Source organism: Pavona decussata, unplaced genomic scaffold (genome assembly GCF_977016875.1).
Source record: "Pavona decussata unplaced genomic scaffold, jaPavDecu1.1 SCAFFOLD_912, whole genome shotgun sequence".
NCBI classification, from domain to species: Eukaryota; Metazoa; Cnidaria; class Anthozoa; order Scleractinia; family Agariciidae; genus Pavona; species Pavona decussata.
The window spans coordinates 111,565-123,981 of NW_028145943.1; the positions used below are offsets into that span (position 1 = coordinate 111,565).

Sequence of the window (12,417 nt, forward strand, 5' to 3'; positions counted from 1 at the left end):
CTGGAGTGATGATAGTCAATACTTTTTCTTTTTAAGTTTATCATGATCGTGATTATTTTTGTATGCCAAATCAGTCGGATTTTACAACAATTCTACCTACAATGCCATCTTCTAAAGCACGTAAAATTAATTTGTTATAATTGAGCTTACTCTCTCTTCCTTTGGTAAGAAAAATGAACTCTATTTGTAGTGGATAAGGTACACGCGACGCGACGGTATGTGTGTGTGCGGATGTTTTGGGGTTCTCCGAGCATGTTCGAAGTGACAATTGGGCGTGCAATTTGCCATAGAGTCTTATTATTTAGAACGAGACTTCTGGGAGTAAAGTAATAGAATACGTATTACATAACTGGGGCCATATTCAGCCGGGGAACGCGGTGTACAAATTATCACTGGAGTTTGGATTATTACGTAATTAACCTGAGAAGTGTTACGTAATTCTGCAGTGTGATAAAAACTGTGAGGGAATAGTAATATGAAAACTCCTTAAAACAACAAAAAAATTCGTCATATTAAAAAGTGCTTGGCAAATATCTTCATTCTATCACATTTATTTCGTATCTTTATTCTTGATCAACAATTTAACATTCATCACAAATGACCTTTTTCCACATTTTTGCCGTGAGTTTTTATAAATCTGCAAGATACATTTTGTTGACATAAAACATATATTTTTTTTCAAAACAGACACTTCTACAAAGCGGGAATATCATGATTCTGAACAACACTAGTAAAAAAAAGAAATTACCCTTTAATACGGCTACGAGATATATTTTCGGGTACTTTTAATATTTAATCCTTACTAGAAAGCGTATCAAATCAATCGGTGCATAAAGTACCTCAAATGGGTTCTCCACGAGTGACGGGCTCCACCATTACTCTAAAAGTCAAAAGCATCTCACCTCTTCTTCATAGCGGGTAGCAAGATTTCGACCAATTACTGTGTACTGAACAAATGTCTGAAACATTTCCGACAATTTGTGCTCCAGCTTAGCATCTGGCAGCTCGAAATTCCTCGACCCGGACAACAGTTCCGCATTCAGTTCCTTCAGAAACATGAAAACATCGTAAAGGGTTTGAATTTCTTCGTTAAATTGCGGCATGTCCTCGCTCACACGATGATCTTTCAAAAGACTGGGAAACATGACAGACTTCTCCAAGGATTCCACCTCGTCGGTGAATTTTTTCAGCGCTCCGAGCAGGCAATTCTCCAACTGCGCTTTGTTTTGAAATGCTTGGAAGGATGGCCGTGCTTGATTCGGGCCGAGGTTAAGTATGGAAGTTTTGATGTACCTTGCGACCAAAGCGAGCTGTTCGGTGACAAGAATCTTGGATTTCTCGTTCCAGCGGGACATAGGTCTCTCCGTTGCCACCATACCCTTGCGACAATTTAATTCTCATCGCTTTTACCATGAAATAAGAAGCACGCATGCTCATGTTGTTCAGCAGGAAGTTATTACCGGTACTACTTTTCGTTTGTGGAATCAAATCTTTCACTGGCAAATCGATCAGCTTCATCGGGATCAAAACTTTGCTGTCCATCAAATCGACCGTTTGCTCGAACTGTTCCATTACAGCGAGAAAAGAAGACTTGACAGAATGCAAACGCCTCTCCATTTGTTGTCAAATTCCTTTCAATGTAGCTTAATCTAACTGATGCAAAAATGAATTTTGACGAGCTGCGTACACTTAGATTTGTTCCTTCGCCTATTCCTGCTTGAAACCGAATGACCAAAGCTCTTTCTGAGCCGTTTATTTACTTTCAAAGCTCCCTTAGTTTTGTCTGGAGCTAACGTGACATTTTATTCTTCAGGCGTGTCGATGGTGTTGCTTAACACGTGCTAAGCATGCTACCGCCATCGACTCATTATTTCATATATTGGCATTGACTCTTTTGAAGGGGGAGTATCACGCGAATCTGATGTATTATGTTTGTCTGTCACCAGAAACAAAAATAATAATAATTGTCTATAGTTTTGTTCTCGCGAGACACAGAGTAGGTCGGATTCGATCGAAACTTGAAAAATATTAGCCTATAACGTTTTTCAAGTTTTCGCGTTTTTGTTTTCCAAATGCGCTAGGAGGGATCACGGGTTATTCCTTTCAAAAATTCATTTGATTTCTTTCCTCTCGTTATTTTATAATTATTTTGTAGCTAAGTGAAGGTATTATTTCTATATTTATAACAAAACAGGTAAAAAATAAAAACCAGCCATGACACTTTCCCTTTTATTTCATATCTGCCAACTGTGTTCGATTTCTGACGAACGCTCATCATCGCTGTTTCTGTAGATTTTCTATCGCTTACAGGGGAAGGATATAATTTTAAAAACCTGGGAAATTTTGAGCGTAAGAAAATGCATAACACCCATGTCTCTGTTGTGCTATAACCTAATACTGTATTCTTATTGGTGCATGAAACGTTGAGTAATCTTAAAGAGTGATGTAATAAGAATAAGTTGTGCTACCAGGAGCCATAATGAGGGATGGAGACCGTAAGCGTGGGCTCCACGCGTCCCCATCATGTGTTGTACCAAAAAATCTATTTTTAGAAAAAATTGCACCACCCTTCACGTCATAAACCCGCGCGGATACACGCAAATTTGCGTGGGGCTACTATCTTATATGGAAAATGTAAGAGAAAGTCCAGTTCTGTTTCGACAAAATTACATAATTTTTAAATACGTTGAATGTGAAAATAACATTTTATTACCCTGTACATGTCGAAACTCCTTAAAGCTGTAAACTAAAGTATTGGGGACAACTCCAGGAAATTCTCCTGGCTGAGTAGAACATGACCCTACAGTACAAATATAAAATATTCTCCGCGATGCTGATATATATAAACTTAAATTTTATTCGAGAAGTCATTTTCAACCATTTATTTCAAATTGATGGTAAATCCTTGAGGAGACGACTTAAGGCCATCGTCTCAAACGTTTTCTGCACGCTCACTGGCATGAATATTCGATTCGGCGCTTGCACCAAATGTTGTAAACTGTCAGTTTACGAGTGTACGGTTTTACGTAATAAGCCGGCCAAAGTTTAGCATAAAAAACTTTTAATGCCGAGTGCCTGTGAAACTGAGGAAATGGTTAAACAAGTTAGGGATTACCGAGCGAAATGTTTAAAAAAAAATTCAGTTTTTATTTATTCAGTTTATTACGTTGTCAAGCTAAAAGTTGTCGAATTGAGTAGATTTCGTTCACAGGTTCAGTGCCAAATTTTTCACTATCGGTCAGAAGTGAATTTCTCGATTACTGCTCTTCGCCAAAAAGCTTCCTGCCTCTTATGACGGCTATTGGGTTACTGCTTTCTAGAAGTATTGCACGTAAGACTTGACATTAATGTTCATTCATTTATTAGCTGTTGATTTCTATGGTCATCCAAGACACAAGAAAGCTGTAAACACGTTCTTATCTGTTTTCAAACTCTTTCTAGTTATCAAGTTCGCAGGATAAATTTCCTAAACATTAAAATAAGCTAATAATTTGCAAAATACCTCAGGGAGAACTTAAGAACTGACGAGGTGAAACAAAACTACTACAAGCGACAAGTTTTCATGCATGTCCGCGGGAGTGAAAACAAGCTAAAATGACAGAAGACATTTTTGACCTTATTTTGAAGTACGTATCTACACTAAAACTCAGAAACCAATCCAAATGTTTCAACTCAGTGTCGATCACAGTCAAATGCATCCTCCACTGTTTTATATCCCGGCATTAGTAATAGGCTTTGTTCATAGCCAAGAAACCGGCTGCGGTTTTACGAATGTGAGAAGGTATAATTTTTTAGCTAACGTATTTTTTTTTTCCTGGATAGAAAGACCATCCATGTAGCCGGTTGTTGTTTCCTTCTTCGTCATGGCTACGGAACTTGATTCCAAGCAGCAAAAAGCGCTTTTTCCAGTTCAACATGGGCAAGAAAACAGTGAAAGCTCACAGAGTTCAATACGGAAGTTGCGAAAACTGCGTAACAACTTTGCAGCGTAATAACTTTTCACAACTGTTTAGACTTCCTCCAACAACAGATAACTGAACTTTAGACATTTTTTGGGTACTATTTGAACCATATCATACTGACAAAAGTGAGACGGAAAGCAGCTGACAAAAAATTTAGTAAAGTTAAAGTCCTTACATGTCTGAGTACAACGCACGCAGCGCCACCGTTTTGGCGCCTTTTTGACTTTACTGTGAGAGTCATGTGATCAATATGCCGCTTATTCCAACTTTCCCCGTCTTCTTTCAATTGTTACCTTTTCGTTGTGAGAGTCTAATTCCTTAAATGTGGGCACTGAGGAGATATTCCCTGGCAGAGTTTTAAAATTTGGACGCCATTTTGAACGCCGAAAAAAATTTCGATTTCTCCACGCGCGATCCTGGCCATTTACACGCGTGAGCACAGGCGCGTATGGCGCAATTTTTTCTAAAAATAGATTTTTTGGTACAACACATGGGGAAAAAGCCCACAAGTCAAAATGGCATCTTGTTACGGTCTCCATCCCTGATTGTGGCTCCTGGTGTTACTTCGTCCGCTGTCATTATGGTATTGTGGTTGTCACGTCGCCTTGAATGCAGGAGACTGGGGATAGTGTCCTCGCTCGTGAACCATATTTTCACATAGTACGTTATATCTTGCTTTTACACTTTGACTTACTTTGTTCCTTTGAAATAACAGGTCATTACAATGATCCTATGTGAAATTATGGCTGATTCACTTCTCAGTAGTACGAATCTTGTTCCCTGCCGTCTGTTGGCATGAAACAATACTTGGAGGCGTTTGCAGGGCGTGACGGTGGCGACCTTTTTCTAACATGAAGTTTACTCTCCAGCCCCTCCCCTACTCTTTTCATCAGTGGTAATTATTACAAAGTCCCTTTTGAGTCCGCTTTCTATAAACTACGATTAGTCCCAATTTCAGCAGTGATCTGTAACGATTCTTATTTCAGTTCCTTTTTGCGGGAGCACTTCACCGAGCGAAAATAGAGCCTGGCCTAAGTCCTGGGAAAGTTTAGATTGAAAGAAACTTAAGTGAAGATTTCAGTACCGTATTACTTATGTTCCACCGTTCCCGACTTTCCGTCGCCAGGAGGGAATTAGTGAACCTTGTTCCCAGGCCCTCTCTTCTTCACCTCTCGGGGTTAATAGGAGAGACCCTTGAAACCAGGTTTATAATAGCAGTTTTTTTTTTCACGATCTTGCAACTGATTATATAAGAGGCTTTAAAGAACACACTTCAAAGCATTGAATCTATGTGTACTTTTTTTTCTTAGTGTTTTATTTACAACTCTTATCAAGCTTAAACTGTGATAAGCAAACATTCCTGGGATTCAGAGACCCAAACAATCAACAGCCTTTAAAAAGAAAAAAAACAAAAAGAGCTCTGAGATTGGCACACAGTACTTCACAGTGTGGTGAAGTATACTGCTGAGAAAATACAGGAAAAGGAAAGAGTATTATAAATGTTCAAACCCTACCTCTTCTAGTGGGCTTCGCCGCAAAAGTTCTTTATTTACATTACTCCTAATTATCGCGGTAGCTTCACAGTTCAATTCATTGACCTCATTTGATCGACTATGTGTTCGTATTTCATCTCTTTTTGATTTGCGTGACTTTGCGACATCAAACAAAACCTTGCCGCGCCAAGAACACATACCTGGGAATCAGAAACCAAAACGAAACAGTCAAAAACCTCTTACAACAGCTTTCTATGATTGCCTCACACGCCAATGATTCCCAGAAAACTTAAGAAAGAAAATCATTAGACTACATGGCCTGGTGCAAAGTGCCGAGAAGGTAAAAGAGAAAAGAAGAGAATGAACTTTTTTCTAATAATTAAAAACAACTTTAAAGTAATGTGTTCCGCTGCATTTGTTATATTGACAATATTTATAATTATCCCTGTAGTTTGACGGCTTTATAAAAGAAGATTTAATAATAAAGTCCACTTCATTGACCTTTTTTCTGTTTTTGATTGGTATGCCTTCCTTACAAACAAAAACTTGTCGCACCAAGAGCACATTCCTGGGAATCAGAAACCAAAACCAAACCATCAACAACCTCTTAAAAAAGCCTTACATGATTGGCTCATACGATTAAGATTCTAAGAAAAGCTAAAGATAGAAAATCACAAGACTCCATTGTGTGGTAAAGACTGCCGCAAAGATCCCTCCTCGTTTGTGTGCGAAAACAACATGGATATCCCAACGTTGTTTTACAATCTCCGCGAAGAAGTGTCTTGTCCGGTGTGTTCGGACTTATTTAAGGATCCCAGACAGCTTCCCTGTTTACACAGTTTCTGTCTGCATTGTTTGAAACACTGGCATCAGACGAGTGGCGGTCAAAATGCATTCAGATGTCCGAAGTGCCAAGCTCTTAGCAGAGTGCCTGCAAGCGGTGATCTGAAGGATCTTCCGAACAGCTTTTATCTCAACGGTTTGATTGATGTACTGGCCATAAAAGAATGCAACACAACCCAAGTAACGTGTGGAAACTGCGACAAGAAAAGCTCCGAGGCTTCGTACTGCTTTCAGTGTTGCATGTTTTACTGTGAGCAGTGCCTAATTGGACACAACATGATGCGAAACAACAAAGATCATCGTGTTCTTGCGGTGAAAGAGTTCCAAGACAAGGACTATGAGGATGTATTAAGGCGACCCGTGTTTTGTTCAAAACAAGGACATGAGAAAGAAGAGCTGAAGTATGTCTGTAAGAAATGCGAAACAGTAGTTTGCCAGACTTGCGTCACTTTGGATCATGGAGGACATACATTGAAATTAATCGGAGAAGAAGCCGAGGCTCAAAAGATCGAGATGACAGCTCTTATACAAGAAGAAAGACAAAACTTACAGGCATATATGAACTTAGTTACTCAACTTGATGAAGAGTATGCTAAACTGATTGAAAAAAGCGAAAACTTGAAACGGAATGTCAACAGGTTTACTGATGACTTGATCAAAACAATTCAAGCGAAGAGACAAAATATTCTCGCTGCGGTGGAAAACGAAACAAGGAAGTCGGGTGAAAGTGTTGCAAGGACAAAGACTGAGATTCAGCAGAAAATATCTTTGATCGAATCATCGCTGGAAAAAGCTGATAAACTGCTAACAAGAACTGTAAACGCCAAGGTCGTTCAGCTGAAAAAATCATTGGCAGCAATTTTGGAAGAAGCTGAACAAGCCAAGCATGTTTCCCGTGACTCTGAATATCTGCCATCTTTGGTTTTCGTGGAAAACCAAAAGATTGAGAACATTATCAAAAGTGAAGAAATCGGAGTCTTGGAAATTTTGTCCCTCACAAAAGCAAATGAATCTATTGCTGAAGGCAAAGGACTCAGAGAAGGAACTGTTGGGCGTGAAGCTCACTTCAATTTAACCACAAGAAACGCTAACAAAAGACAGTGTTATAATAAGCGTGACAATTTAACGGTAGAGATGAGAGACATGCGTGGGCGAGAATGCGTGACAAAAGTGCAAATAGATGATAACAAAGATGGAATCTACAACATTAGCTATTCTCCTAAAGTTCAAGGTAGCTGTAAATTGTCTGTTAAGGTAAACGGGGAACATGTTCTTAATAGTCCATTTACTGTGCTAGTAAAACCATTTCATCTCAAACCTGTTTTGTGTTTTGGAAAATACGGTTCGGATGTTGGAATGTTTGGTTTTCCTCTGGGGGTGGCAGTGAGTAACCGGGATGAAATAGCAGTAGTTGACCAGTTGAACTACAGGGTTCAAATCTTCAACAGTAATGGGGATTTCATAAGATCCTTTGGTCGCCAAGGTAGCAATGAAGGGGAATTTCAAAATCCTTTTGGAATAGCCTTTGATAAGGATGGAAAGATTTTTGTAGCAGATAGCAATAACCATAGAGTGCAGATTTTTAATGGGGAGGGTAGGAACATGGGTATGTTTGGTGGGAAAGGAAGCCTCGATAGTCAGCTCTCTGAACCTCGGGGTTTATCCTTGAATAGTCAGGGAAATATTATTGTTGCTGATTCAGGTAACAAACTGATTAAGATCTTTTCTCCTGATGGCAATTTTCTAATGAAGATAGGTGGGCCTGGTTCTTTTAGTTTTCCTATCCACTGTGTTCAGTGTGATAAATATCTCATAGTGTCAGACTATGGTGATCATAGTATAAAAGTCTTTAGTAGGGAGGGGGAGTATAAGTATAAGTTTGGTAAGCGGGGAGGAGGGGATGGGGAGTTTAATTCTCCACGTCATTTGTCAGTGACTAAGTCAGGACTACTGATGGTGTGTGATGAGGATAATCACAGAATACAAGTCTTTGAACTGAATGGCAAGTTTGTTGGGAAGTTTGGGACAAAGGGCGGCAACTTAGGTGAATTTCGTTTTTCGTCTTCAGTAGCAATGCTAAGTAACAACCAAATTGTTGTGTCTGATAGCAACAATCATCGCATTCAAATATTTGAGTGATAATTTATTGTCCTCTTTTCTTATAGCAACAGTAGTAATGAATATCGTTATGTTTTGATTCAAAGTTTGGTGGGAGCCCTTGTCTATTAAGTCTCTTTGTAAGACAATAAGGAAAAGCTGTGAAGATGGTGACTGTTACTGTTCAAGGTACTGTAGCATTTTTTTCTTCTCTGAAAATACTACTATAGTTATAGTTGTAAATTTTGTCATTGTGGAAACGATTAGGTTCCAGTTAGTTGAAATAATAAGAAGATTAATATCTGATCCAGGATTAGAACTCAGTTTGAATTTAATTTGATAAATCAGTTTTACGTGAATTCTGCAAGGGGTAAATATTTTGTCAGTTCTATATTTAGAGTCGCGGCCTAAAGTGTTACATGAGGGACCTTCTTCAGGTTAATTCTTTGCTTATTTAATTTTTTTTATTATATTTTTATGGTTTAAGACTGGAAATGCCATAGATATGTAAAACCTTGAAAGTTTTTCAACATAAATTTATACAAAATTTAAATTTTGTCAAATGCGGAAAGTAGTGTTTCTCATGGGAGATGTTTAAGTTTCTTTTTTATGAGATTTTATTTCATCAGATTTAAGTGCAGGTTATATTTTAATTCTTCTAACTTTTGCCGGTTTTCCGGACACAAGAGAGGATGAGTATTGTTGACTGGAAAGGAAAATGTGTGGCGTTGTTTGTGGCGCAAATGAAAAAAATTAGAATCGCGTTTACGGCAAACGGCAAACGTGAAGTTCGTTTTGCGTTTTCTTGAAACAAACATAGATGGGAATAGTATAAACTTATTCTGACCTTTGATCCTAACGTAAAACTGCTCAATTTTAATGAGAAACTGAAAACAGCGAGGAGCAAACGTAGGATAAAAATGGTCACGTGGTCATTTCTGCAGGTTGCCGTTTGTCGTAAGCATAATTGTTAATTTCTCTATTATCAAGTACTTTGCGCCTTATATTGGCTAGTTTGTGATTGTACGAACAATACGTTACTTGAATGTGTGGATTGATTAGCAAGTGTTTAGTGTAGGATCGAAAACAGAAATCACTTGGGACCTCCCCCCACCCCCTCCCCTCCCCAAAAAGCATAATTTGGCCTAGAGCGTTTTTTAAAGTGGACTGCTCGTGAGCGAAAAGGCTCTTCAGGTTTACCGAACGACTAATTATTTAGTTTTAACGTAGCCCCTCAGGCCGTGGAGATCAACGGAGCACACCTGATTAAAGAACGAACGGATACTACAATAATCTTAGCCTTAAGACCGAAGCGCGATCTAAACTAATCTCCATTGTAAAATTGGCTGGACTTTGCGTCGTTTATTCAGGTATATGCTATTTTTGGTCACACGTTAGCAAAGGCCGCGCCTTTTACTTTGTAGTTCACAAACCCACGTTGCTTTGGGCTCAAACAACGCGTGCTCATCTCGGACAACGTAAAGACACCAACGTAACTTTCGAACTCAGACTCCGAATAATTAGCTTCACACATTATGCTTTGTGGCCTTCTGTTGACTAATTGTTCGCTTCATTTCATTCAGTGCTAATATTTGTGGAGTACTTTGAAGTTTATCGGCTACAAGGCCTTGATTTTTAATATCGATTTTTGCAGAGAGACTGGAACGAGACTACTTCAAGAGAAGTTGGCACGCGAAATTTTACGTGCCCCAAAATTTCGTTTTGTTTTCTCCACAAAAAAAGGCGCAAGTTAATCTATTTTAAACATGATTAACAATTGAAATAAGCCTGTCTAAGTGAGTACAATGCGATGCTTAAATTTAATAGTATAACAATAGATAAGGCGGTGTGGGTAAACAGCCTACAATAGATATTACTTCTCCGGTAAAATCTATACTTTGTACGACTAAAAAAGCACCTTATTGTTTTTTCTAGCGCATTTCTTTTATAATTTCGTAATTAAGACATGGTTAACTTCAAAAAAAAAAAAAAAAAAAAAAAAAAAAAACGCAAAAAACTGGGTATGGGTAAACAGCCTACAATAGATATTACTTCTCCGGTAAAATCTATACTTTTGATTGCACGTCAGGGGAATAAGGAATCGAAATGAAAAGATCATCAAAGACAAAATGTATTGATGTTTAAGCAAATTCTCCCAACAACTATGATAAGAAAAATATGAAGAGTTGTGAGGAGAATATCAATTTCGATACAGAGACTTCCAAGGTTAAAAATCGGCTGAAAAATAAAGGACGAATATCAGAGAAGACATAACAACAATGCAGAAATGATCTCGACTTGATTTTCTAAGCTTTGACCATTAGTCGTGTAAAAAAAAAAAAAAAGAAAAAAAGAAAAGCCGTTAATGTCGCATTTTTCCCCCACCCTATCTCCCCAGGGAGAAATCTTGAGCTGATTTTAATAATAGATTGGTGTAACTGTGGTCCCTAACCTGGGATACGGTTCCCCCACCACTGCACAAAATGGCCATGGCTCGTTCCTCGATCATTATCATCTGATAAAGAATGTGAGTATTGATCCGTCAAATTGCGGTGGATAAGTTAACAAAGTTTATTTTAGACTTGTGCAGTATAATGCACCAAACAATTTACTACTTATTATATTTTGCCGAAAACGACGAAAATACACATGCTCATGCAGAAATGGCTTGATCTCATCACCTATTGACTTCGTCTTTACGTACGTATCTCGAACTCAAGAAACCGATTCTTTCCCAAAATGTGTCAGGAGATAACTGAACAGCTTATGAAAGCAACAGGCGCTGCACTGAAACACCTGTCGCAGGAAAAGGAAAACCTCACAAGAGATTTGGTACCACATCCGGCTGGAGGTCCGACAGGGCAACCCAAATAACCAACTTTCTTTCCTTTCTTCCTCAATGCCTGAGAGATCTAGAACAACTGAACTGCTAGAAGAATAAATAAAAGAAAAATAGACTAAACTTTGTCTTTTGACACACGTGAAACCCGTTTGTGGATCACGTGCGAGTGACTTAAGTAAGTGTGCACGTGTCTGCTAACTACCAAGTACAACCGGCAACTCTGTTCTTCGGTAAAAACATCTCGCTTTTTATTTTATTTATTTATTATTTTTTTTTTTGTCGCTCCAATCTTTTACGTGGACTCCAAGTGTTTTTTCCTCAGCCTAGCTCCGCGACCTCTTGGTATGTTAGCTTAGTGTTTCAGTTCTTTTTTCCTCTTTAGGAATAGCGCGTTGGAGACGAGATGCCATTTTAAAGCTCAGGATAACAGCCGCTCCACCCCACCCCCCGCCATCATCGCTACAGTCCAGTGCTCAAAACTGCTTTAATATTATTATTATTATTATTATTATTATTATTATTATTATTATTATTATTATTATTATTATTATTATTATTATTATTGTCCAATTTTATTTCCATACCCAACAGCAAAAGTAACGGAAGCAGTTCCATTCAAAATTTCGTCAAAAAAAAAAAAAATAACGTCCCGGTTTAGAGTTTAACCCTCTCTGCTGGATATACTTTTTTTTTTAGTTTATCATGCTCGTGATTTTTTTTTGGCCGCCAAATCAGTCGGATTTTGCAACAATTTTATCTAAAATGTTATCTTCTTAAGCACGTAACATTGATTTGTCATAATTGAGCTTACTTGCTCTTTTTTTTGGTATATGAAAAATGAACTCATAAGCATGATAAGCGACGGTGTGTGTTTGTGCGGATGTTTTGGGGTTCACCGAGCGTGTTCGAAGGGACAATTGTGCTGTAATTCGCCATGGAGTCTTACTCAGAGTTTAGAACGAGACTTCTAGGAGTAAAGTAATGGAATACACATTACATAACTGCGGCCATTATTCAGCCGGGGAACAAGGTGTACAAATTATCACTGGAGTTTGGATTATTACGTAATTAACCCGAAAAGTGTTACGTAATTCTGCAGGGTGATAAAGACTGTGAGGGAATCGTCGTATGAAAACTCCTTAAAACAACAAAAAGTTCGTCATATTAAAAAGTACTTGGC

The 12,417-nt window shown here is 38.3% G+C and overlaps 2 protein-coding genes and 1 pseudogene across 3 annotated transcripts in view; 2 read left to right on the top strand and 1 right to left on the bottom strand.

Annotated features, from left to right (window-relative positions):
- Window positions 1–12,417, top strand: part of LOC146448459 (E3 ubiquitin-protein ligase TRIM45-like) — a 216,495-nt gene that overhangs the window by 6,145 nt on the left and 197,933 nt on the right. The window lies entirely within an intron of this gene.
- On the bottom strand, window positions 548–1,617 carry LOC146448460 (uncharacterized; annotated as a pseudogene).
- On the top strand, window positions 6,153–9,476 carry LOC146448461 (E3 ubiquitin-protein ligase TRIM45-like). The gene has a single exon (XM_085102531.1). The coding sequence runs from the start codon at window positions 6,194–6,196 to the stop codon at window positions 8,435–8,437; it is 2,244 nt and encodes a 747-aa protein (XP_084958657.1). The 5' UTR covers window positions 6,153–6,193; the 3' UTR covers window positions 8,438–9,476.

Bases quoted from the DNA above. Each gene is read 5' to 3' on its own strand.
- LOC146448461 (XM_085102531.1), top strand. From the start codon at position 6,194: ATGGATATCCCAACGTTGTTTTACAATCTCCGCGAAGAAGTGTCTTGT.